Genomic DNA, 23,710 nt, shown 5'->3' with positions numbered 1-23,710 from the left:
GCCGCAGCCGATCCCATACCAGCACTTAGCAACGCGTCTGTTACATCTAGTATGCAGAGTATGCAGATAGTGCTGAGATGGATGCAATTATTTGTGGTTCATTTCATATTTGAACTTGGATGCAAAAAAGAACACCCTTATAGACAATGGACTTTTCTGGTCAGAAGTTAAGATGAACAATTCCTGCTTATTCAAACTAGCTCTTAAGGAGAAACACCTCAGATCAATGCCCCAGCGAGCACTTGTTCTTTTGATTCCAAGGGACTGAGAATGACATTTCAGGACAGAACAGTAAAGGTGAAAATAAAGGTCAGGTGAGAACTGAGCAGGCGACTGCTTACTGACCAGGCTTGTTTGTTTTGGGAGAAGGCAATAGCTGGTGAACACAAACGACTTGACTACGACGAAATTAGCCAATCCAAGTGCCAGGAGTGCCATTGACAAGGACTGTACGTAGCATCTAATTAATTGCATACTCATCTCGTAATCGTGCGTGGTAGCTGCCAAGTCAAAGTCCTTCCTGTCCATCTCCATGCGCTACTCCGCTCTTGCCTACGCATGCAGGCAGGCACAGCCGAATTTAATTTATTCTGCCCAAGTTGGTTGTTAATTATGTTGCCATCTCCATATATAAGTACAGCCGATTAGGAGTAACTTTGTCGCTTAATCTTCCCTTCATTCTTTCTCCGAAAGCTGCACACACAAGGGATTGAAAGAACCTGAAGTTTACAGAACAAGCTGCAGTTCAGATACCAGAATACCACATCGAGCTGAGCTAGAATGAAATTAGCAGAGATGAAGCACCACCACTACCACCATGACAACTGCAGATGTCTTCCTCAATCTTCAGCTTCTGGTCGCCACTCTCTTGCCTGCGACTGCGACCACCGGTCGGCGATGAAGGAGATCTCCAGGGAGCAGTCTCTGGTGACACAGCTGCGAGCCATCGTCCTCCCTACGCTGCAGCAGGCGGACGAACGCTACGAGCTTCTTGCCCAGATGTTCCAGAGCATACTGGATTGCTCCAGCAAGACCATGGCCGAGCTGCAGCGTCATCAGTCTGATGATGATGCTCAACCAAATGATGTGCTGGTTGATGACAAGAAGAGAGTGAAGAGGAGTATCTCTGATGACTGCATCATGAGGAAGGAGGAGGGTGTCAGCAAGGAGGAGGATGTTGTTAAGCCGCGTCATCAGCAGCTCAAGAGAGGGTATGCATGCATCAACATCAATTGTTGAGTAAAACTACTGCTTTTTTTTGTTTATAATGCTTCTGTATATGTATTAATTATGTGAGCATGGGATTAAGCTTTCTATTGATTTTGATTCTTTTATTTGCAAACAAATTTAATTTCGAGCAGGAGATTTGTTAAGTCGATGTCACTTGAAACGCCCGTTCCACGCTATGATGGACGGCAGTGGAGGAAATACGGGCAGAAGCACATCAACAAATCAAAACACCCAGGGTATATTTTTCCTTCTTAATTGAAGGGACATCTAGCTCTCCTTGGTGGTGTACTTCTGGGACTCTTTGATTTCTTTCTCTTTTCAAACACACCTGAGGATGTATGAATTAAAGCAGCGACTAGCGCCCGGACGTCCGGACGCGGCCTTTGTCCGGACGCTAGTTGCTCCCGCGCCTGCGCCCGACGCACGACTAGACCCGCGCCCAATGCATGCCCATCCTTGCTTCGGAGGCATCATCGGTCCGGACGGAGCTTCCCGCGCCTGCGCCCAACACACGCAGTATGGAGGCCCGTGTCCCATCCCACCCAATGCGCCGCGCCCGCTCCCATCCCGCTCCACATCCTGGCCGATCCACCGCGGCATCCCGTCCTCGCCGCTCTCGTGTACGCGGCCTCCATCTTTACCTCCATATTAGTATTTTGAGTATATTTAGTTGCTCCCTACGTCTCAAAATGACCGTTGTTTTAGAAATAATATGGATTGTCCAGATTCATTTCTAAAACAACGGTCCTTTTATGTCAGAGGGAGTACATTTTAAAAGATTTTAACTTTTTTATAAGCAAGATGTGCGTTTATTTTGAAGCGAAGGGAGTACATGTGTCCTGAACATATTTTAGTTAGCACTACTATCTACTTACTTTAACGGCTGGTGAGCCACCATCACTCGCTGGCGTGTTATGTTGGTTCAGCAATGGTCTAATCTAAAATGCTCTGTTTTCTATTCGCAAAAAAAGCTCTGTTTTCTGAAATCATACGAAGTGCTATGTTTCCGGAAATTTACAGAGATGAGACTCTGTTAATCGCCACCGTCTCAAAATTTACAGAGACGAGACTCTGTTAATCGCCACCGTACCAAACATGAGCTAGCAGGGGAGCACATGCGAGATCCTGTGATGAGGCGCAATCTCTGCCCTGTAGGTGAGGTGACAAAAGTGTTAGACTATAGTAATTATAGTATGTGTAATTATAGTAGTCAATTCTTGATTAGTGGCATGTACGCCTGTGTGGTTGGCTGGTAAGCCACCCGGCGTCCTTATGTACTGACGTACATTGAGATGGAATGCAATCAACCATTCATTCCCAAGCTAACATGCCTCTGCCCCGCTCCGTTCGCGCTGCCCTGTCAGATCCCAATTGGCGCTCCGCTATGCAGGCTGAGTTTGATGCACTAATCGCCAATGACACCTGGAGCCTGGTACCACGCCCTCCCGGAGTCAATCTTGATACTGGCAAGTGGATTTTTCGGCACAAACTGCACGCAGATGGGTCTCTTGATCGCTACAAGGAACGCTGGGTCCTTCGAGGTTTTACCCAGTGCCCTGGTCTGGATTATGATGAGACTTTCAGTCCGGTCGTCAAGCCAGCGATAGTTCGGGTTATTCTCTCTCTGGCTCTCTCTCTCAGAACTGGCCCATCCATCACTTAGATGTGAAGAATGCATTCTTACATGGCACTCTCACCGAGACAGTGTACTACGTGCAGCCATCTGGTTTTGTGGATTCCTCCCGTCCGGACCTGGTTTGTCGACTCAACAGGTCTCTGTATGGACTGAAGCAGGCTCCTCGTGCTTGGCATCACAGGTTCGCTTCATATCTCTCTTCCATTGGATTTGTTGAAACCAAGTCGGACAGTTCGCTATTTATTTCTCGCCGAGGGTCAGACACTGCCTATTTGTTGCTCTATGTGGATGACATCGTCCTCACTACCTCTTCTGCCGAGTTCCTCCGACATGTTATTAATTGGGGCTCTTCAGCGTGAGTTTGCTATGACGGATATGGGTCAGCTTCATCATTTTTTGTGCATTTCTGTGACACGCTCTGCAGATGGTCTGTTTCTCTCCCAACGGCAGTATACTTAGGATATTTTGGAGCGCGCCGGGATGAGTGCGTGCAAGCCATGCAGCATGCCTGTTGATCTCCACTCCAAATTATCTGCAGATGGACCTCCTGTTGGTGACGCTACTCAGTACCGCAGCCTGGCAGGTGCTCTACAGTATTTGACTTTCACCCGTCCAGACATTGCCTTTGCTGTTCAGCAGATTTGTCTCTATATGCATGATCCTCGGGAGCCACACCTCGCAGCTCTCAAGCGCATCTTGCGATACCTACAGGGCACTATGTCACTTGGACTGACTATGCGCCGGTCTTCCCCTACGGAGCTCGTTGTCTACACGGATGCCGACTGGGCTGGATGTCCCGATACTCGCCGGTCGACCTCTGGCTATGCAGTGTTCCTCGGAGACAACCTGGTGTCATGGTCTTCCAAGCGCCAGCACACGGTCTCCCGGTCCAGCGCCGAGGCCGAATACCGTGCTGTGGCGAACGGTGTCGCCGAAGCTACTTGGTTACGTCAGTTACTCCTTGAGCTTCGCTACCCACCTTGCCGTGCCACCCTGGTATATTGTGACAACATCAGTGCTGTATACCTCTCCAGCAATCCAGTGCAGCATCAGCGGACGAAGCATGTTGAGATCGATCTCCATTTTGTTCGAGAGAAGGTCGCCCTCGGTCATGTTCGAGTTCTTCACGTTCCTACGACATCACAGTATGCCGACGTCTTCACCAAGGGTCTCCCCACCTCATTGTTCTAGGAGTTTCGGTCCAGCCTGACCGTTAGCGATGCTCCCGATTAGACTGCGGAGGAGTGTTAGACTATAGTAATTATAGTATGTGTAATTATAGTAGTCAATCCTTGATTAGTGGCATGTACACCTGTGTGGTTGGCTGTAAGCCACCCCGGCGTCCTTATGTACTGACGTACATTGAGATGGAATGCAATCAACCATTCATTCCCAAGCTAACAAAAAGCAGGCAGGCGGCCAGGCGAGGTGAAGTGACAAAAGCAGTTGTCTTGTCTCCGGCCACACCATACCGCACAGATGGACAGGCGGCAGAGCCGTTCGCGGCGGACAGGCGGCCAGACACGGCAGGCAGGACTGGGTTCTGCCGCGCCACCGATCAGATCAGGGCGCGTTAGCTGCGCCAAGATCGGTGGCACGTTACCGGTCAGCACTCCCGGGTATTCGTCATGTCTGGCGCGGCACAGGCGTTTCGTCGCGCCATGGCAATAGGCGCGACCAAAAGTGTTAGATTTGGAGAAAAACAGTGTTAGATTTAAAATTAGTTTACAAAAAATGTTAAAAAAAATCACCATTGGTTGAATAGATTCCGTTCCATCGAACAAGGGATCCAAGCAACAAAATCTATATTGCATTATTACACCAGCTTTTACTTTTATGATCTTTAACTACATCATCAACTTGTGGGTTCAAACCTATGATGTGATGCCTCATAATTGGTATATCGATGAATGAAATAGTGATTGACCTGCATGATATGAAATAAATCTTAGGAACAGTGTGGGAAAGAGAGAGATAATAAAGGAAAGAAAAAGAGAAATAGTGCTGAAAAGTGATAAGTAGGTGTACCTGGATTTTGACTGGAGAACGACGTGGTAGGAGTGGGGGCGTCGAGGAAGAACAGGTGCAAGGGTGGCGGCAGGATCTGGGAGGGAGGGATCATGGCTGGCAGGAAAGGAAGTAAACTTGAGAGAGTTCCAGTACAGCGAGTCCCCAACTAGTGCGTTGGTAGCGAAAATAAAGAAGGAAACATGGCTTTGTGTAGAATAAGATTGCACAACTGGACAGCTTTCATTGATCATTTACAGTATACATATATAGGATTACATCCGGGGCCTTTGGCCGTGCTGTACACTGAAAACGGGCGAGCGCGCCTAGCGGACATGCAGGCAGCGCGAGGACCGGGCACGCGAGAGCGTGGTGAGCGAGTCACTGGCGCGGCGAGCGCGCATGCAAGGGCGCGGCGTGCGCGTGAAGTGCGCGCGAGCTGTTGAGGCTGTTGCAGATCCGATATGCCAGGGTGCCTCAGCCGTTATGGAGTTGCTTCTGCTGACACTTTGGATGGTAGAAAGGACAAAACATTTAGTGGCTCTATAGCATGAGAATATTTATTTATTTTTATTCTGGTTCTTGCTGATATGTTAAAACTTCTTTATCAATGAAATAGACAGTCTCATGGCCATCCATTAAAAAAACAAGTGAAAAGTATACTGGTACAATATATATAGGGTGACAAGTCTTTGTGAAAGTTAGGGAGTAGATTAAACAGACTCAATTTGTCTGATCTTGTTAGAATCAGATACCAGTCTGAAGGTATTGGATTCTCACAATAGAGTATCCTTGTGATTGCCGCATTCCGGAATATCAGCACAACCTTAATATGGAAATCATATGTTCAGAGTCATGCATTGCAATAGCAAGCAACTATACACATAATTATGCAAACTAACCACAAGTACATAGCCGCTGATGATCATTGAAAGTATTTATAAACTGGGTATGTTGACCCCGCAGCCGCCACAAGTTTGTCGTGTATGCTCTCATTGCACGTGCGTACGAGATCAGTTGTAGATGGAATTGATGTTGCAACCAGAATTTGGAAAAGGGACATGTATGCATGAAGTGGTAGTATAGAGTTCAGTGCACAAGTTGGCTTATCTCTTGGGAGTAGAGGGAGTTCACTGCACAATAAGTATAGCTGTTACTTGCATCGGACTTGCTAATACTATAACGCTAGATAACCAAACACCTGACGGGATCCAAGCAAGACAATGACTCTGTAAACTACATCAACTAGCATATACGTATGTCTAGCTATCCAGCAAATGGGAAGTAGTAAACTAAGGTATATGCTTATTGCGTTTTAATTAAGCTCTAACATGTCATTGAGAGTAAGGAGTTATTCATTTGTAATGGCACACGTTACTTTCTAAATAAACGGCACAAAGGGTAATGGACAAAGTCATTCTGAATCTTGAGCTGTGACCATTGAAGAAAAGGGCGTTGTGGGCATCGTCCTTGTCCAAAATACAGTTAAACTATCTGGAAGTCTGCAACCAAAAGAATAACCATGCATGCATATGTCACACTGTGACACAAATATGAGATATAATGACAAAAGCCAATGATCCTTAAATTGGAATATTTTGGTTTCTTTTGAGGAATATTATATTTTATTACTAGTCAATACTCACTCCATCGTGAAATATAAGGTATCCAAGGAATATATTATAGGAAAGCAAAAGACACATGTTGACTCTCCCTTAAAAAGTAGGGAGATATTATGCTTACCATATTTGAGCCTGGTGGTTCAGTGGTTGGGTTGACAATAAACACTTATGGCAACTAGGTAGCATGTGATTGGAGCCTAGAATCCTTTATAATTTGAGATATATTTTGAATTCTTGGTTATCTTATATTTCAAGATGGAGTTAGTATATAAAATTGTGTATGTAAAAGTTAAGTTCTTGAGTTACCTGTGCGGGTAGGTAAGCGAGCTAATATACGCAAAGATCACATATTTGGGCTGCTATAGCCTAGAATCCTACAAAAGCCTTCTTCCCTCAAGGTTGGGCGAGGAAGAAGGGACGACCTCCAATTGTCCTTCCTGCTGTGCTACTAGAATCTTTGGAAACACAGTACAAAGTTTTCTTCCGCTCATTGTCATCCATTCATCATCACTCCCATGCCTGCTGGACAAGTGCCTCATGCTGATAGTGGACGGAGTGGCCACAGGTTTTTGGCACCATCTGTTATCTATGTAGTCAAGCTCATCCACCCCCTGTTGTACCAGCTAAGCTTATGCTATGAAAAGGTTAAGGTATACCTGTGAAGAGTTGGAACTGTTTCAACGTTTAATTTTGAGATTTGAGTCTCAAAGTTGGAAGCATCGGCAATCAGGTTCTATGGCAGATTTTTTTTTTTTTTGTGTGTGTGTGTGTGTGCACCAACTGTGGCATATGTGAGAAAGAACTGTTGTACGCTATTCTGCATGTAGGGAAATTTCTTTATAACTAACAATTCCCTTATCTTTTGTCGCAATCAATTGGTATGTTTGGCTTACACGTATGGCATTCATGTGGTGCTCAGGAATCCTGAAGGATTCACCACATATCACTTAATTTTGTTCTCTTGTTTTGGTTGATAATGATGCATGGCGGTCAACAAAACTAGTTCAAGGCCATGGTTAGTCTGAGTGGAACTATCAGTTCATGTTCATATTATGAAGTATCTATGATCTTTGAACACATAACATGCAATTTTCATGGTTCTCAACATGTTTTTGACAATCACTTACTGTTTAATTTAATTATTCAACAGGCTTCCTGTGTACCAGCAGTACTTTTCTCATGCATGTGTGAGGATTAACATAAATTGAATTTCATGTAATGATTTATCTTATGCAAAGTTTAAAGTTTGAACCGATGATAAATGATGATAACCTACTTCATCATAGCACATCTGTTATGTAAAAGATGAAATTAACTAGCTATAGTTTATTTTGCATTCATTTCCAAATAACTAGGTGTCATTTACCATTATTAGAGTCCAACCAAGCATGTCCCTGTCCTACGGCTGGTGTAGTTACAGCAACGTTGCTCCCTATAACATGTACATGTTTCCTTTCATGAGTGTCTACGCCATGTGAGCGATATAGACACTGCCGTCGATCCTGCATGATTAACCAAGTCTTTGGTTGTATCACAACTGTCGACCACAGGAATAAAAACTAATGACAATCTAGTCGGCGATTTTCAAGCTAAACAAGTGACCTAACAAAAATGCTTATTCACACATCAAATAACTTATGGGGACAGCAATTTTCTTACAAATGTAATTTTTATGCATCACCTCTATTATATTCTATACATGAATAAATCAGTTGCATTTTTTATGCATTAGATATGTCAATAATCCTTATCATCTGACGATCAACAGTTAAGTTCATACTAACTTATCTTCCTCCAACAATTTAAAACACTAGTACCACTAGTGTGGCATTAATTTAATAATCATCATCTGACCTTATAATAACATTCACTACTAAAATAGTGGAATTCTCGTAGTGTTTTTAAGTAGTATTAAAACACTACTACTAGTCATAGTACATGGAAATCCACACTATGAGACATTTAATAGAGAAAGTTTATACTAAATTTTGAATGCTAAAACACTAGGAGAAGCCTATATCATTAGGAGAAGTCTAAAATTCTGGTTGTGATTACTAATTTACTATGTACTACTTCAAATGTGTCTCCTAGGCCCATCACACATAATGTAATTAAACATGTGCATCAAATGAAAATTACGTAACCATCTGTTATGTGGCTGCTAGGATTGAGAGGGAGAGGCGGCGCCGGAGCTACAGTACCTGCGGGTACTGTTCACACGAGGGAGAGAGGGCAGGGACGGCCGGCTCCCAAGGGAAGCCAGCAACTTAATTGTTGCTTCTTGCTTGACTATAACTGATACATGGTTCTTTTTTATAGGGATGACTGACTTGACCCCTAAGGAAATATCATAACCAAATCAATCTAACATATATCTTTCCTAAAAAACCAAACCACGTATCTCTTTTCTAACAAACCAAACAATCTAATCTAATCTAATCATGTGCTACAGTACCGCGTCGCTACAGTGCCTCGTGGGCCCTGGGCCGGCTCTGGCTCTACTTGCCATAACACTACTACACCCCTCGAAGATAGCTCGTCCTCGAGCTGTGGCGATTGCTGGAGCGGAAGACCTTGCGGTCCAGAGAAGATCACCATGGCAGACCTGCTTCCTCCTCGAGGTGCCAAACTTGGCTGCTCCATCTGATCTGCGTGGAATCGAATCCGCCCGGATCGAATCCATGGAGCACCTGCACGTGGAGTCGATGGTGCCCTCCACGAGCAGCCACCCCCGCTATGGGTGCAGCCGAGCGGGGTTGTGCTCGAGAGAGAGAGAGAGAGAAAGAGAGAAAGGAAGGAAAGGCCCATACGTAAGACAGGGCTCGGCGCCAATAATCACGGCCCCAAGCTCGGCACCAAGATCCATGGCGCCGAGCTTGGCGCTAAGATCCACGGCGCCGAGCTGGCTGCCATGTCAGCGCCCACGCCGCCAACGTGGCCCCGACCTAGGCGCCAGAATCTATGGCGCTGAGACGTATAAGCTCGGCGCCACCAACGATGGCGCCAAGCTAAGGGTCCAGATTTTGAAATCATACCTCCAGGGGCATATTTGTGAAATTTTTTCAAAAAAGGGCTAAAAAATAAAAAAAAATTTGGGAGTGGCGGCGGCTACCGGGAGAGGCCGAGCTGGCGGCGGCGGCTGGTGTATTTGTACACGCCACGGGCTAGGGTTCTAGGGGCTCCAATGATCCTCGTCATCCGTGCTACAGACGAGACACGCGGTGCGAATCGTGTGGACATGGGAATCGGGGCGCAGGTGGTGTCGTGGGTGCAGGGGCGTGGCTTGCCAGTTCGAGCGGCGACGGCGCCTAGGACTGGAGTCCTGCTAGAGTTAGGGTGTGGCGGTTGCTGGGCCTGCGGGTCATGGCTTGGGCCAGCGGGCTATGCACGTGGGCCTATGGGGGCTCACGAATGGGCCTATGGGGGTCGAGACAAGAGCTGGGCCAAGGGAGGGAATGCGAGGCAGGCCGGCCTACTGGGTTCACACAGGGAAGGAGGGAGGCCACGATGGGCCGATGCCGCGGTGGGCTTGGCCTGGCCGCATGGGCCGCTAGGAGAAAAGGAGAGGATGGGATGGCGGGTGTGGGAATGGGAGAGAGGTGAGTGGGCTGGTTATGGGGTTTGAGCCCAAGATAAGGGAAAAGGGTTTTCTCATTTATAATTCAAGGAGATTCAGTGATATTCAAAGGGGATTCGAGATGAATTTGCTACAATTTGAGATGGATTCAAAGGGGATCGAGAAGAATTCAAGGAGAGGAGGAAAGGGATTTTTTTCCAATTCCTTGCTTGGGAAAAGGCAGGGGGGTTTCCCATTTTTGCTAAGATGATTTGAGAGGGATTTTGCTACAGCATTGTGCACTCCAAACACCAAACGAAATTCGAAACCTGAAACCAACTCAAGAACAACGGCACACTCCTACAATCAATTCTATATGAATGCACTGATTTGTTAGTGAGTCTTCCTAGGTTGGCTTAGGTTCGACCTAGCGACTACATGATTCACATGTTGCAGGAAAATTTTTAAAAAGCTCGTATTTTTTGTTACACGAAAACTCGGGATGTTACAGAGGGCCGCAGGATCCTGTGTGGGCTCGCCACCGGTCGAAATTTGGGAGCCGCACCGCCACCTTGTGCCCGTCCGCGCGCGGACTCCAACCAAAGGGCGCCGGTCGGGAGGCCATTCGATGGCACCATGCGCAGCTGCACGCGTGCTCCGGCGAAGGGCCCCACGGCGGCGCCATCATCTCCCGTCGGTACTTCCATGCTGTGGGGGCTGCCTGTGCATGCGAGAAACGCGGGGAAGGAGAAAGAAATGGTTAGGGTTTGAGGGGGCTGCCGGCTGGATGCTGGTTTTGATCCCACGAGAAAGAAACTCCACCGTCCGATCGTGATTGAAAGGTCCTATTGGCTAGAGGGGGGTGAATAGCCTATTAAAAAATTCTACAACAACACTTAGCAAACCAGTTAGACAAATATGAGGCGAAGCGAGTGTTGCGCTAGCCTACTAAAATGCAAGCCACCTACCACAATTCTAGTTTCTATAGTCTTTATCCACACAATGGCTATGTCACTACACTAAGTTAGTGTGCTCTCAAAGGCTAACTAAAGAGCCACACTAACCAAACTAACAAGGTCTCACAACTAGCTACACTCAAGAGCTTGACAACTAGTTTGCGGTAATATATATATATATAGAGAGAGAGAGAGCAAGATGGTTATACCGCTGAGTTGAGGAATGAACCAATCAATCACAAGAATAAATACCAATGAAGACCAATCACCTCGGAATCAAATGATGACACAATGATTTTTTTTATCAAGGTTCACTTGCTTGCCGGTAAGCTAGTCCTCGTTGTGGCGATTCACTTACTTGGAGGTTCACGTGCTAATTGGCATCACACGCCAAACCCTCAATAGGGTGCCACACAACCAACACAAGTTGAGGATCACACAAGGCACGAGCAATTTACTAGAGTACCTTTTGGCTCTCTACCGGGGAAAGGTCAAGAACCCCTCACAATAACCACGATCGGAGCCGAAGACAATCACCAACCTCCACTCGACGATCCTCGCTGCTCCAAGCCGTCTAGGTGGCGGCAACCACCAAGAGTAACAAGCGAATCCCGCAGCGAAACACGAATACCAAGTGCCTCTAGATGCAAACACTCAAGCAATGCACTTGGATTCTCTCCCAATCTCACAAAGATGATGAATAAATGATGGAGATGAGTGGGAGAGCTTTGGCTAAGCTCACAAGGTTGCTATGTCAATGCAAATTGCCAAGAGTATCAGCTAGAGCCGGCCACACACCTTTAAATAGAGCCCCCAACGAATAGAGACGTTGGCTCTTCTGTCCACTAAAACACGGGCTGACCAGACGCGCCGGTCAGGTTGACCGGATGCTGGACCCCTGCGTCCGGTTGCCCGATGCTCGCCACGTGTTTCCTCTTTTGAATCTCCACCACGCGATCTCAACGATCATCGGTGCACTTAAGTTGTGACCGAACGCGCTGCAGAGTAGGACCGGACGCACCCTCACCTGGTGTCCAGTCACTTCCAGTAAGGTTCCAGAGGTGGAAATTCGCGACCGGACTTAGCTATGGCGTTGTTGGGGCCATGCCTTGCACTCGAAGGCCTAAAATAACACAGCTCTTTTTCATATAATGTTTTTATAGGAGCTCTGACAGAAGGACTAGGTGAAGGCCCACAAGTTGCCAAGGACGATGGTGCGAAGGCCCACGGGACCACCTGAGATGCCCTAAAGGGGAAGCCTTCGGAAGGATGCAGAAACCTTCGGTGTTCCAGCAAGGTGAGAGCGAAGGGTGGAGTCTTCGGCCTAGGAAGAAATGGCGAAGGGCACTGGAAGCTTTGTGGAGCGATTCATTAACGAGTTGGATTCGATCACGCCGAAGAACAAGGAGAAGCTGGCGGCAGGGAGGCCAGTAGTGCGCTGGATCAAACTGCCAAGAGGCTTTGCGAAAATTAATGTTGACGCGGTGATCTCCAAGAACTCGACCATGGCTTTGGTGGCTGTTGTGACTAGGGATGAAGATGGCAATTCCTAGGGGGACGGAGACAGCAGTGGGGCGGGTGGGGCTCAAGACCCCCTACTGCTGCTGTGTCCACGGAGCCCCCACTGAGCCTCCCCTAGAAGTTTCAGCCATGGAAGCTTTGCTAGTCTAGCTCTCTATTCAGTCCAGCCCCTCCTAAATATTTTTATGGATCCATCACTGCTGGGGCAGCGACGCTGGTTCTGGAGGGATGCACGGATATCGCGGAAATAGCTGAAGTGGTGGCATGTCATGAGGGACTGGCTTTGGCCAGCGACCTCGATCTCCAAATATTCCGGGTGGCTAGTGATTGCGTCAACGCAGTAAGAAGCATCCACGGAGTAGGGTTTGGAACGCACAGCTCCATCATCCAGGAGATCAGGAGCAGGAAGGATAGATTCACAAGAGTGGAATACGTCAACGAAGGAAGAAGCTCCAATTTTGATGGTCATTGTTTAGCTAGGAGCTATGTTAATTTTCTAGTAGGAAGATTACTTCGTCTCCTTATGGAGTTTGTACTTCTTATTCTGATATATAAAGAAGGGTGACTCTTTTGCTAAAAAAAACATATTAATTAGTACCCCTCCACCAACTCAAATATTAAAAATGTACTAATTACTACTCCCTCCATCTTAATATATAAGGCGTAACCAATTTTTGTTCATGTCCCATAATATAAGGCATGCTCTCTCTAGACACACGTACATAGATACAATACTAGTGTTGAGAGAGAATTAAGTACGTTTCTTGATCTTTGAACTAGAGGAAGTAACAATTAGTTGGTCTATTAACTACTAGTAATGTGTGGCCTCACCTGCTAATTTTACCTGCTAGCACTAATAGATGCACGTACAGGAACCTTTAGGTCCTGTTTTTGTGTTTTTTTTACCACCTTTATATTAGCTTTTGGACTTTCCTTTATATTAGCTTTTGGACTTTCCAAAAACCAAACAGCTCACATAAGAAAAAAAAAAGCCCAAAACTCCATCGGAGGTACCTATAATCTTTGTGTTTGATGAGAACAAAGGAATAGAGCAGCATTGGGTTGCCATCTGTGAACGTTGTTGCCATCTATGAACGTTGTTGCGTCCGTCCAAAAAAACCAAACAGCTCACATAGGCCGGCAAAGCATTGGTTATTTTAACTTTGTGTTTGATGAGAACAAAGGAATAGAGCAGCATTGGGTTGCCATCTGTGAACGTTGTTGCGTCCGTCCAAAACTCCATCGGAGGTACCTATAATCTCCTCTGTCGTCGCTCACAAGCTTTTCTCATTGACCCCACCGCCTATAAATTGCATATACATGTATACTAGTTCTAGTACAATACAATCCACACCCCATAGATCAACAGCGTACCCATCTATACCCTATACCAAGGCCAAATAGTGCATTTCCAATCTACCTCGACCGGTACAAGCACCCTTGGCTAATCTGCTCTCCCTGATGCATGATCGGGTTCTTTGTTTCTTGCCTTGTGATGACGATCGATGACCAGGTTCTTTATCTGTTTCCCTTGCCAAATTATGTACCGTTCTGTATCAGTCAACTAGCTGAAATGTCAAATCAACCTATTGTTATGTTGACCTCTCTGTTTGGTTATATTGTTGAAATGTTGGTTCGAACAGCAGGGGCATACGTCCTCTATAAGTATACTGTGATCTGTTTGAATAGGGAAAACTATGTTATTGTAAGAGCTATAGTGTCCACTAGCAAATTACTTCTCTCTCAGTTTCAAACTATAAGTCGCTTAGATATATAGCAAAATATATGTTTAAAAAAAGTTAAAACAACTTATAATTCAGAAAGGAGGGAGTATCAATTTATAGTATCTTTTAACAAAGACAACTTTTTTTAATGGCCTATGACAAAAGTCACCTTTGATGAGTGTCCACTAGCCAATTTTTCAAAAAAAAAATGAGAAAGCGTTTGCCTTTGTGGGCGTCATTACTTGCCGCAGCAGCTAGCAGGCATTTGGATGGAAATTTACTCACCCTCTGTGTCTTGCTTATTCGTCGACCGGCAGGAAGCGCGTTGAGCCTTGACCCAGCCAGCCGTCGACGAGCTTTCGCCAAACTGGATCTTCACACCGGACCCTCCCTCCATCTCTCCTGAGGGCTGAGGCTACCCCTGGAACATCCTCAAGAGCTTGCGGCTTCTAATGGCGGATCCAGTAACCGCTACTGTAGCTGTAGGATGGGGCATCAAAGTCTTAGGATGGCTCGCCTCGCCCATCATTTCTCATATCTTGAAGAAAGGCTTCTCCTACCTCGGCTTTGACGCACCGAAGAAGCTTAAGCAACTTGAGACAAGGCTGCTGCTGCTGGAGCGGGTGATGGAAGCTGTGGAGGAGAGCCCGCACAGGCCTCGTTTGGAGAAGCTGTTCAGGGAACTTAAGTCGGCTTTCTGTGAGGCGGAAGACATCTTGGATGATATTGAGTACTACCGTCTCGAGAGACAGATCAAGGATAATGAGGTGAAGTTAGACGGCGAGGCATCTTCACGGATGAGGGAGGTGAAGAAGAAGCTCCAATCTGCCACACCGGGATCCCCCCTAAAAGATCAGGTCGCCTTTCTTTGCTTTCTCTTATTACTCGCATGTGATTCTATTACCAGGTACCCTGTATGCTTTTTTCATCCCGATTCAACATGTAATATGTGTTTAATTGGAACTTTGGTTTGAGCTACATTAGCCTCTAGTGCAACCCATCTAGTGTGACTCCATAAATAAATCCAGATTTTAGGCACCTAATCTTGGCCTTAGCCGTTGTAGTTTATAATAAAAGTTCTCTTCCACATGTTAAGCTCAAGCCATAAAGCACTTGTATACCTTCTATTCCAGATTCTCAAATCTCAATTTGGATTTACACTAGTGCCTGAAGCCTTGGAATGTCTATTTTCCATTGACAAAAAATTATGAGTATGTTCGTATATCTTTCTTAAAAAACATTGCATCGCTTATAATTGAATTACCAATGCATATAGGTCGTGATGTTTCAGTAAAAATATAACAAATTTACATAAAGTAGCAACTTAGATGTTTATTTTTTTAATTTAACATCATTACTATTATAATTGATATGTAAGTCATTGAGAAGACATCTTGCATGACTACTAAACAGTGGAAAACGATGTGCACATTGCTCCTGAACAAATATATTTGTGGTATGCACAGTGGCAGGCATCATACATGCATTACTATTACTTCTTGTAATTCCTAATAAGAGTTTTCTCTTAAGGTGAAGCCACAACACTTGTGGTCCCTTGTATTCTGGATTCCCTATTTTCATTTATTATCCTGGACTTCACTCTTAGTTATTACAATCACATTAAAGATGTTTTTAGCCAACACACTAGTGCTTGAGATGTCTAATTCCCTCTACGCAAAAACTATGAATATAGTCGTATATTCCTCAAAATACTATAGTATAATAGTATGTATAATTGAATTATCAATACATAATTGCATATATGTTATAATATTTAGTCAAATAATACATTTTCCTATAGTAACAAAAGGGCGTACCCAGTGCAGAGAGCTCCCGCTCTGTGCGGGGTCTGGGGAAGGGTGTCAGTGGCAAGCCTTACCCCTCGCCTGTGCAATGCGAGGAGACCGCGACTCGAACCCGGGACCTTCCGGTCACAGGCGGTAAGACTCTACCGCTTGCACCAAGCCCGCCCTATAGTAATAACATTGATATTTTATTACTACATCCATGTGTATGTGCTCCTGGTCGAGTAACTTCATGGATAAGTGGCCTCTCTCAGATCGCTCCCCATTGTCTTCATTATGGATAGTTTCAGGCAAAACGCCGAGGGCCTCTCGTCCCTCGTGCAACATCTACGGCCACGCCACAAACGCGATTGGTATGATCTTGAAAGATTACAAGCCCCATGTATATAACTCTTGGTGCACGCAAGCATCAATAGCTTAGAGGTATGCAAACCTCATTAAACACTAGGCCTAAATCTAGATCAAGCGCTAAAGCAGCCTCTAACTAGCCTAAGCACTAAACTAAGCACTTTAACTAATCACCTAATTCTTAAGCACATATGGTGGCTAGAGCACAAATATTTAAGCCTTAGCTCAACTATAGCTTCCTTAAACTCCACACTCCAAATGGACGGGTATGGGGATATATATAGCCCAACACACTTAACTAGCCGTTAGAAGCAAGGGCTGCCTCAGCAGCGAATACCGAAGATCATTGGTGACCACACCAGAGGAATTCGGTGCCTGACACGTAGACTAGCCATTAGCCGACCGTTGGAACCTCACTGTTGCACCCTTATTCTTCGGTGCTTTTTCGGATTGTCTTTAGCTCTCCACCACGCCTATGCACACTCTCTGTACTCAATCTTCGCCGCATCACTCACTGGAAGTATGCATGTGCATGCTTCCAACTTGCCTTGGATTGAATCCCACCGAATTTCTTTGGTGCTCTTGTTCCAGCACACTGTTGTTCCTGTTCTAGCACTCCGGTGCTCTTCTATGTGCCTTTCTTGGCATCCATTGTCCGGGCTTCACTTTTATGATGTCTTGAGTTTCTTATTTGTCTTCTAAGGTCCTGCACGATCGCTCTTAAGTGTTCATTTGAGGTGTTGATTCCTTAATTTTCATCTTATCCTAGCTCAAGTCCATCTCTTGCATCCATAAAACTAAATACTATGTATACTAGCAAACATTTTTAATACTAATGGTTATGTTGTTAATCAACCACCAAAATCACTAAACCCTTGCTAAGGTCCCAGTTTCTTATAGGTATACTCATTACTTGATACATATGTGTATACATGGTCTTCATGGTGACACACTATATGGATCGAATGGCCTCAAAGGAGGTGGCGGGGTTTGAATTGAGGCTATAAAAATTTAAAACAACAAACCGTAACCCAACCAAACTAATTCACCGCTAGGTAAGAACCTGCTTTAAAACTACTTCAATTCAAAAAGCAAACTAAGTAACTCCTTGTGGCTACCAAACTAAACCATGCTTTAGTAAGAACACACTAACTATAGGTCCTTAAAAAATCCTAGAAAGAAACCTATCTAGTTCATCACACTAAAACAAAATAAAGTTTAGAATGAGATTCACAATGCCTCAAGCAATAATGCTACTGAATAGAAATAAGTGAACAAGAGAGAAACTATTTTTTTCCGGTAGTGTTGAGTAGTTGCCACTACCCCCAAGATCATGTTGGAGCAACCACTGAGGGTTGAGCTCTCTTGAGTCACAAAGGCTCAAGATCCATTAAGAGTACCCACTCTCCACCCGGCTAAGCACACCTCTAGGAGCCTTACAATAATCAACTCCATCGACAAGATCAGCTAGACCTCCACCCAGCTGTCTAGGAGCTGACAAACTCCAAGACTAACAATTAGATCTTCACTTGATCAACCTTAAAGCCAAGAGCACAAAGATGCACACTAAGTCAATCACAAGCACCCCCTCTTGACTTGAACTGCACTCAAACCATCTGCAAAGACTTGCAATATTTAAGTAACTGTCAAGGTCGGAGGGACCTCCAAATGAGCTAGAGAACGCATATATCTAGGCCAAGGGTGAGGTCCTAGCGCTGGAAAATATGTACTGAGAAAGTCAATATCAGACGATCCACCATACCTCACTGAGAGGCATCGGATTATCTAGTGACCCTCTATTCCTGTTTTTTCCACAATAACTCCTAAAAGATTCCATAATATTCCTCACTGGATGATACAGTACAACCACTAAGGTATATAGCAGATCATACAGTGCATGTTAGTAAGCTTGTCTAAGTTGAGCTAGTCGCTACATAGTATCACTGAATGATATGGAGGGTCTAAGGAGCTACTAGATCATACTATGCACTCTAGTAGGCATGTCCTACTTGAACCTTCACAGCACAATGTCATCGAATCATCCGCCAGTCCACATAGGACCCCTTACTGTATCATCCGGTGAGTGACAATGCCGCACATTCAGTATGACATAGTGTCACCAGACAATCCTTTGGCCTTGATCAACCGATCCGGTGCACTTTAAAACTATATTCTAGCTCTGTTTGAAGTCTGATCTTATCCATTTCAACTTCTTTGAGATCCTTGACTTATTCTCTATATATTCTAGCCACTCTTGATCAACTTTGCTTGGAGTATCTCTCATGTGTGCATCAAAATGTTCTTGACTCGAACTGTGATCAAGGTGCTAATCTTGTCTCCTCTTAACAGTATGGCCAAAGATAAACGAAATCCCTAACGCTAAGACTAAGTGTCCCAAACTCCAAGTAATGGACTTAGGAGCTATCATGTCCTTAGCCTTAACAAATCTTCTTGCACCATACGTTGAATCCAATCACCAGGGCTAAGAAAACTAAGTTCCTTGATATGGACTAAGGATCTGTTTGGGACAGCTCCTACTCCACAAAAGTAAATCTAAAGCACCAGCTCGACCGTGGATCTAGACTCTAAGAAAACTGTTTGGGAGAGCTCCACCATGGATCTGGATTCATAGGCAATTAAGAAAATATAAGATTATTCAGAAGGCCATGGGGGCAAGGGCGAGGTACAACGCGGCTTGGCCGGGCGCGAGGGCGGGGGCGGGGAGGAAGGCAGCGCGGTCATTGCATGGGGGGCGGTGAGGGGAGAGGCTGGCTGCCACGGCCACGGCCGGGGCGGTGCGGAGGAGGGAGAGGTTGCTGGTCGCGGCCATGGTTGGGGCAGATGTGAAGGAGGGAGAGATGGCAGGCTCGGGGCGAGCGGGGCCACATCGGGGTGTAGGACGCTGGCGGGTCGAGATGGGTGCGCGAAGACAATCACGCCGAGGGAGAAGAAACATCGGATAGAAACAGAACGAACCGGTACAGGCTTTTGGGTGTGTAATCAGTGGTATGGTCGGTAAGTTTTTAGAGCATCCCTTGAGGAGCTCCATGGATTTTGTGTGGATTTGGTGGATCTGGGAACTAGTCCCATGTTTTGGTGGATCTGAAGCCGGTGGACCTGGGGTTGTTTGGCTAGAAAAAGTGGTAGTGGAGCTATTTTTTGCGGATCTGGAGCTGCTGGATCTGGAGTTGCTGGAGCTGCCCCGAACACCCCCTAACTCTTTGTCATTAACCCTACAAAACAAAGTTAGCCACATGTCCTTGCGTTCATCAATCACCGAAACCCGAATTAGAGACCTTGATGTGTTCAAAGACAGCATGCATACATGCCTTGACTTTTTTTTTCTATACTAATAACAATATAGAAATGGGTATAATACTAAAAGAAGTTGGTAATTTAGATGAAGATTCATGGTCACTGTAGGTTATTTTAATTAATCTGCAAGCTAGTGGTTAGCAGATTGTTGGATTGTAACAATATGTCCTATGGATTATTTGAATACGCGTCTATTTGTTGCAAATTGCATATTGTTACAACCTCCAAGATGGAATTCACAATATCAAAGCTAAAACAAACATGACCTAAAAGTCTCAAAACCGTCTAATATAGAAGCGTATATAGAGGGTACTTTGGATTTTTGTTATTTTTTATTAGTTGATACGTATAAAGGTAATGTTGAAAAAAGAATTGTTGGAGAGTGGAGACAATAATCAATGTCAGAGATCTCGTCTACTTCTCGAAGGAGGGGTATTTGAATAGAACCTGTACTTTTCAACAAAAAAAATACACATCATCTCGTCTACTTCTCGAAGGAGGGGTATTTGAATACAACCTGTACTTTTCAACAAAAAAAATACACATCATTCACAAAAAGATTACTTGATGGCCTTATCTTGCTACTGTTTTGTTTTTTAGGAGAGTGGTATGTCAAAAAAACAGTTGAAGAATGGCCTTGAGAAGATAGAGATGATTATAAATGATGCATGCCAGATTTTGGAACACCTGAACTTGCCAAGCGTAGCTAATTCTAATGGGAGACAAAATTTTCCTGCTAATTCATGTAGTGCAGTCACTACTGGAGCTCCTCCGCTAAAAGTATTCGGTCGAGATAAGGAACGTGACAAGGTCATAGCAATGCTTCATAAGAAAGAATGCGATGGTCAACAAAAGAGCAAGAGTGGTATTCCTTATTCTGTACTTGGCATCCATGGCATCGCCGGGTCTGGGAAATCAACTCTTGCACAAGTTGTGTATGCCCGTGAGAAAAAGGACAAGCAAGAGAACAAAGTCGGCCATTTTGACCTTGTTATGTGGGTCCATGTTTCTCAGAAATTTGATTTGGATGTGATTTTTAGGGAGTTGATGGAGGGCGCTACAGGGAGTCCATGCCCTACATTCAATAGTCGCAACGCCCTGCAAGAAAAAATGGAGGAGAAACTGCATGGAAAACGGTTTTTCTTGGTACTAGATGATGTCTGGTACAATAATAGGGATGCGAGGAAGCAAGAAGAACTGCAACAAATACTTTCTCCCCTCAAAGTTGGCGAAACAGGAAGCAAGATCCTGGTGACTAGTCGAAGCAGAGATGCATTATTGGCTCTGGGTTCTGTAGAAGAGAGATGTATTCCAATACCTGATCTGGATGACGAAGCATTCTTTGAGATGTTCATGCACTATGCACTTGGAGATGCAACGATAGAGGACAACCATGATAGAGTCAAACTCGAAATGCTTGGAGAGGACATTGCAAAAAAGCTGAAGCGGTCACCTTTGGCAGCCAGAGCCGTGGGTGCACAACTATGTCTAAGACCCAATGTTGAGTTTTGGAGAAGAACAAAAGACAGGGCCATGTTGAATGACACCATGGGAGCTCTGTGGTGGAGCTACCAGCATCTTGATGAGCAGGTCAGGCGTTGCTTCGCTTATTGCAGTATCTTCCCAAGAAGACGTCATTTGAAACGCAAGGAGTTAGTTCAGTTCTGGATGGCGGAAGGGTTTATAAAGACAAGTAATGATGAAGAGGAACTGGATGGTATTGGTCAGGAGTACTTCGATGAATTATTGTCGGCCTCATTTCTGCAACTAGGAGAGAGACGATTAGAACATGTGTGTGAGGTTGATTACTTCACTATTCATGACCTGCTGCGTGATATAGCAGAAGAGGCCGCCAGAGGAGATTGCTTCAGAATCGAGAAAGATTTCACAGGAGAAGTTCCCCCAGATGTTCGTCATCTATTTGTTGGGAGTCCTGATATAAACATGGTTGCCAACAAGATTTCTGAATTGCAGAATCTACGCACTCTAATATTTGATGATCACTTACCACCTGATGATGAAGTCTTTCAGGGAATGTTCAGGAGGTTCCGAAAATTGCGGGTGCTGATTTTACATTACAGTATAGATAGTGATGGTCACACCTTCTCAGTCCCGGAATGTATTGGTCAGCTAAAGCATCTACGGTATCTTCGTTTGAATGGGTATTTGGGCAGCACGCTAATTTTACCAAGTAGTATTACCAAGCTTTACCACATTCAGCTGTTAGATGTTTCTTATAACAAAGATGTGGTTTTTTCCGGTGGTAAAACTATGCATCACCTTGTCAACTTGCGATGTGTAAGCAGCTTTGTAGATCTGGATATTCCAAATATTGGCAGGCTTAAACGGCTCCAAGTGATACCAAACTTCAGTGTAATGAAGAAACAGGGGTTCGAGCTACGACAACTGAAGGACCTAAACAAACTTGAAGGCAGACTACAGATCAGTAATCTTGAGAACGTTGAAAGCAAGGAGGAGGCTGTTCAAGCTAGTCTTGCAGACAAGGAACGGCTGACAATGCTTGAACTATGCTGGGATGTCTATACGAGTTGCAGTCCTGAAGTTGAAGCAGAGGTGCTTGAGGGTCTTTGCCCCTCAAAGTATGTTGAAAGGCTAAGCATTAGGAACTACCACGGCTCGACGTACCCAAACTGGATGGTGGGTAAGCAGAATGGCGGACCAAAGAGGTTGCATTATCTTTGGCTCGTCAAGTGCACTCGACTTGAACCGGCTCCTGAACTTTTTGAGGTCTTCGTCCATCTTCGTTGCTTTATGCTTTGGGACAGCAACTGGCCCTCGTTGCCCGATAATATAGGGCAACTGACGTCACTCCAGCAACTGGATCTATGGTGTTGTCCAAACATTCGTTCCCTTCCAGCACTGCCCCGGTCCCTTGAGCTTTTTTGTCTCATGTCATGCAACGAGGAGTTCATGAGGTCATGCGAAACAGTTGAGGATCCAAACTGGCAAAAGATCCAGCACATTCCCGACAAATTTATCACTCATGCTTTTTAAGGCTCTCTTCCAAGTCTGCAAATCCCTTTGACTGTGCCACGTTTTCTCCTTATTTTTGTGTTAAGGTTACTACTGTACTGTTTTGCCTCCGTAATTAAGATTCAGCTAATGTTTACTACTGTGCCAAGTTGGAGGTATAGTTGGGGCCAAATGTTTGATTTGGCATGCGTATGATAAACATACAACCAGAATTCTGGACAGATTTGAGATTTATTGCTGTAATCATTTTATTTGAAAACGGCATTATGTGTTTGTGAGATCTATTTATGTTGTATATTACCATGGGATTTGAAAACGAATTGAACGAGCCATTGTTTATATTTTGGTAGTGTTACATTGTCTCTACAACTTAGAGGGTTGCAAAACAATACATTGCCCACAAGTGGAGGAGTTACATGCAAAGTGCATGTGATGCCAATAGGATTATTTCCACTTTCACGGACCTGGATTGCTGCGGTCTTGCGGAGCAGCAGCAGCAGCAGCACTATGATTGATGCAGGAAGGAGGTTGCTGCTGGTGGCTAGCGCGACAACGCCTTCTGACTGATCTGCAGCGCTGTTCGTCCTGCCTTGCGATGTGCGCAGCCGAGGCCAACGATCGTCACTTCACTCCTAAAAAAACCAGTCCGTGGTAATTTTGCCCGTCCGCGCGCGGTCACCAGCGCCGAACCAGCCGCTCCCCGTCGACCGACCCGCACCCACACATCGGCATCGGTAAGGAAAAGATGTTTGTATTGGAATGGCGATCCAGCCCTCATGCCAATTACTCGCTCCTGGATTTAGTCACTCGTAATCATTAGGACTAGCAGTCTGTCTGGATTCTCTCATGTCTAAAGTTTGGTTAAGTAAAACCAAGAACTAAAATTTCAGACCACTTTAGTTCACTTATAGATGGTCAAGAGTTTTGTGAGATAGTTTAAACTTTATAAACACTTAAACCTCCTGCTCAGAGCCTCAAGAGCTAGAGTGATATAAA

At 45.1% G+C, this 23,710-nt stretch overlaps 3 protein-coding genes across 6 annotated transcripts; all 3 read left to right on the top strand.

The window, feature by feature from the left end:
- Positions 1-780: 780 nt before the first annotated feature.
- Positions 781-2,308, top strand: LOC136507358 (uncharacterized). The gene is made up of 3 exons (XM_066502113.1): positions 781-1,211; positions 1,362-1,466; positions 2,251-2,308. Exons 1-3 carry the CDS (start codon positions 781-783, stop codon positions 2,306-2,308), a joined length of 594 nt encoding a protein of 197 aa, XP_066358210.1.
- A 1,038-nt stretch (positions 2,309-3,346) lies between these two features.
- Positions 3,347-4,057, top strand: LOC136507357 (secreted RxLR effector protein 161-like). The gene has a single exon (XM_066502111.1). The coding sequence runs from the start codon at positions 3,347-3,349 to the stop codon at positions 4,055-4,057; it is 711 nt and encodes a 236-aa protein (XP_066358208.1).
- Positions 4,058-14,553: 10,496 nt separating this feature from the next.
- LOC136508073 (disease resistance protein RGA2-like) lies at positions 14,554-23,036 on the top strand. 4 transcript variants are annotated; one of them, XM_066502683.1, is made up of 2 exons: positions 14,554-15,109; positions 20,321-23,036. In XM_066502683.1, the coding sequence occupies exons 1-2, from the start codon at positions 14,705-14,707 to the stop codon at positions 22,733-22,735; spliced, it is 2,820 nt and encodes a 939-aa protein (XP_066358780.1). In that variant the 5' UTR covers positions 14,554-14,704; the 3' UTR covers positions 22,736-23,036. The 4 variants fall into 4 exon arrangements, with proteins under 4 accessions (XP_066358780.1, XP_066358783.1, XP_066358782.1 ...); XM_066502686.1 differs by lacking the exon at positions 14,554-15,109 and adding an exon at positions 17,495-18,484; XM_066502685.1 differs by lacking the exon at positions 14,554-15,109 and adding an exon at positions 17,495-18,728.
- Positions 23,037-23,710: the final 674 nt, after the last annotated feature.

The sequence above is a fragment of the Miscanthus floridulus genome, chromosome 15 (assembly GCF_019320115.1).
Source record: "Miscanthus floridulus cultivar M001 chromosome 15, ASM1932011v1, whole genome shotgun sequence".
Classification (NCBI taxonomy): domain Eukaryota; kingdom Viridiplantae; phylum Streptophyta; class Magnoliopsida; order Poales; family Poaceae; genus Miscanthus; species Miscanthus floridulus.
This window is presented reverse-complemented; position numbering and strand designations above follow the sequence as displayed.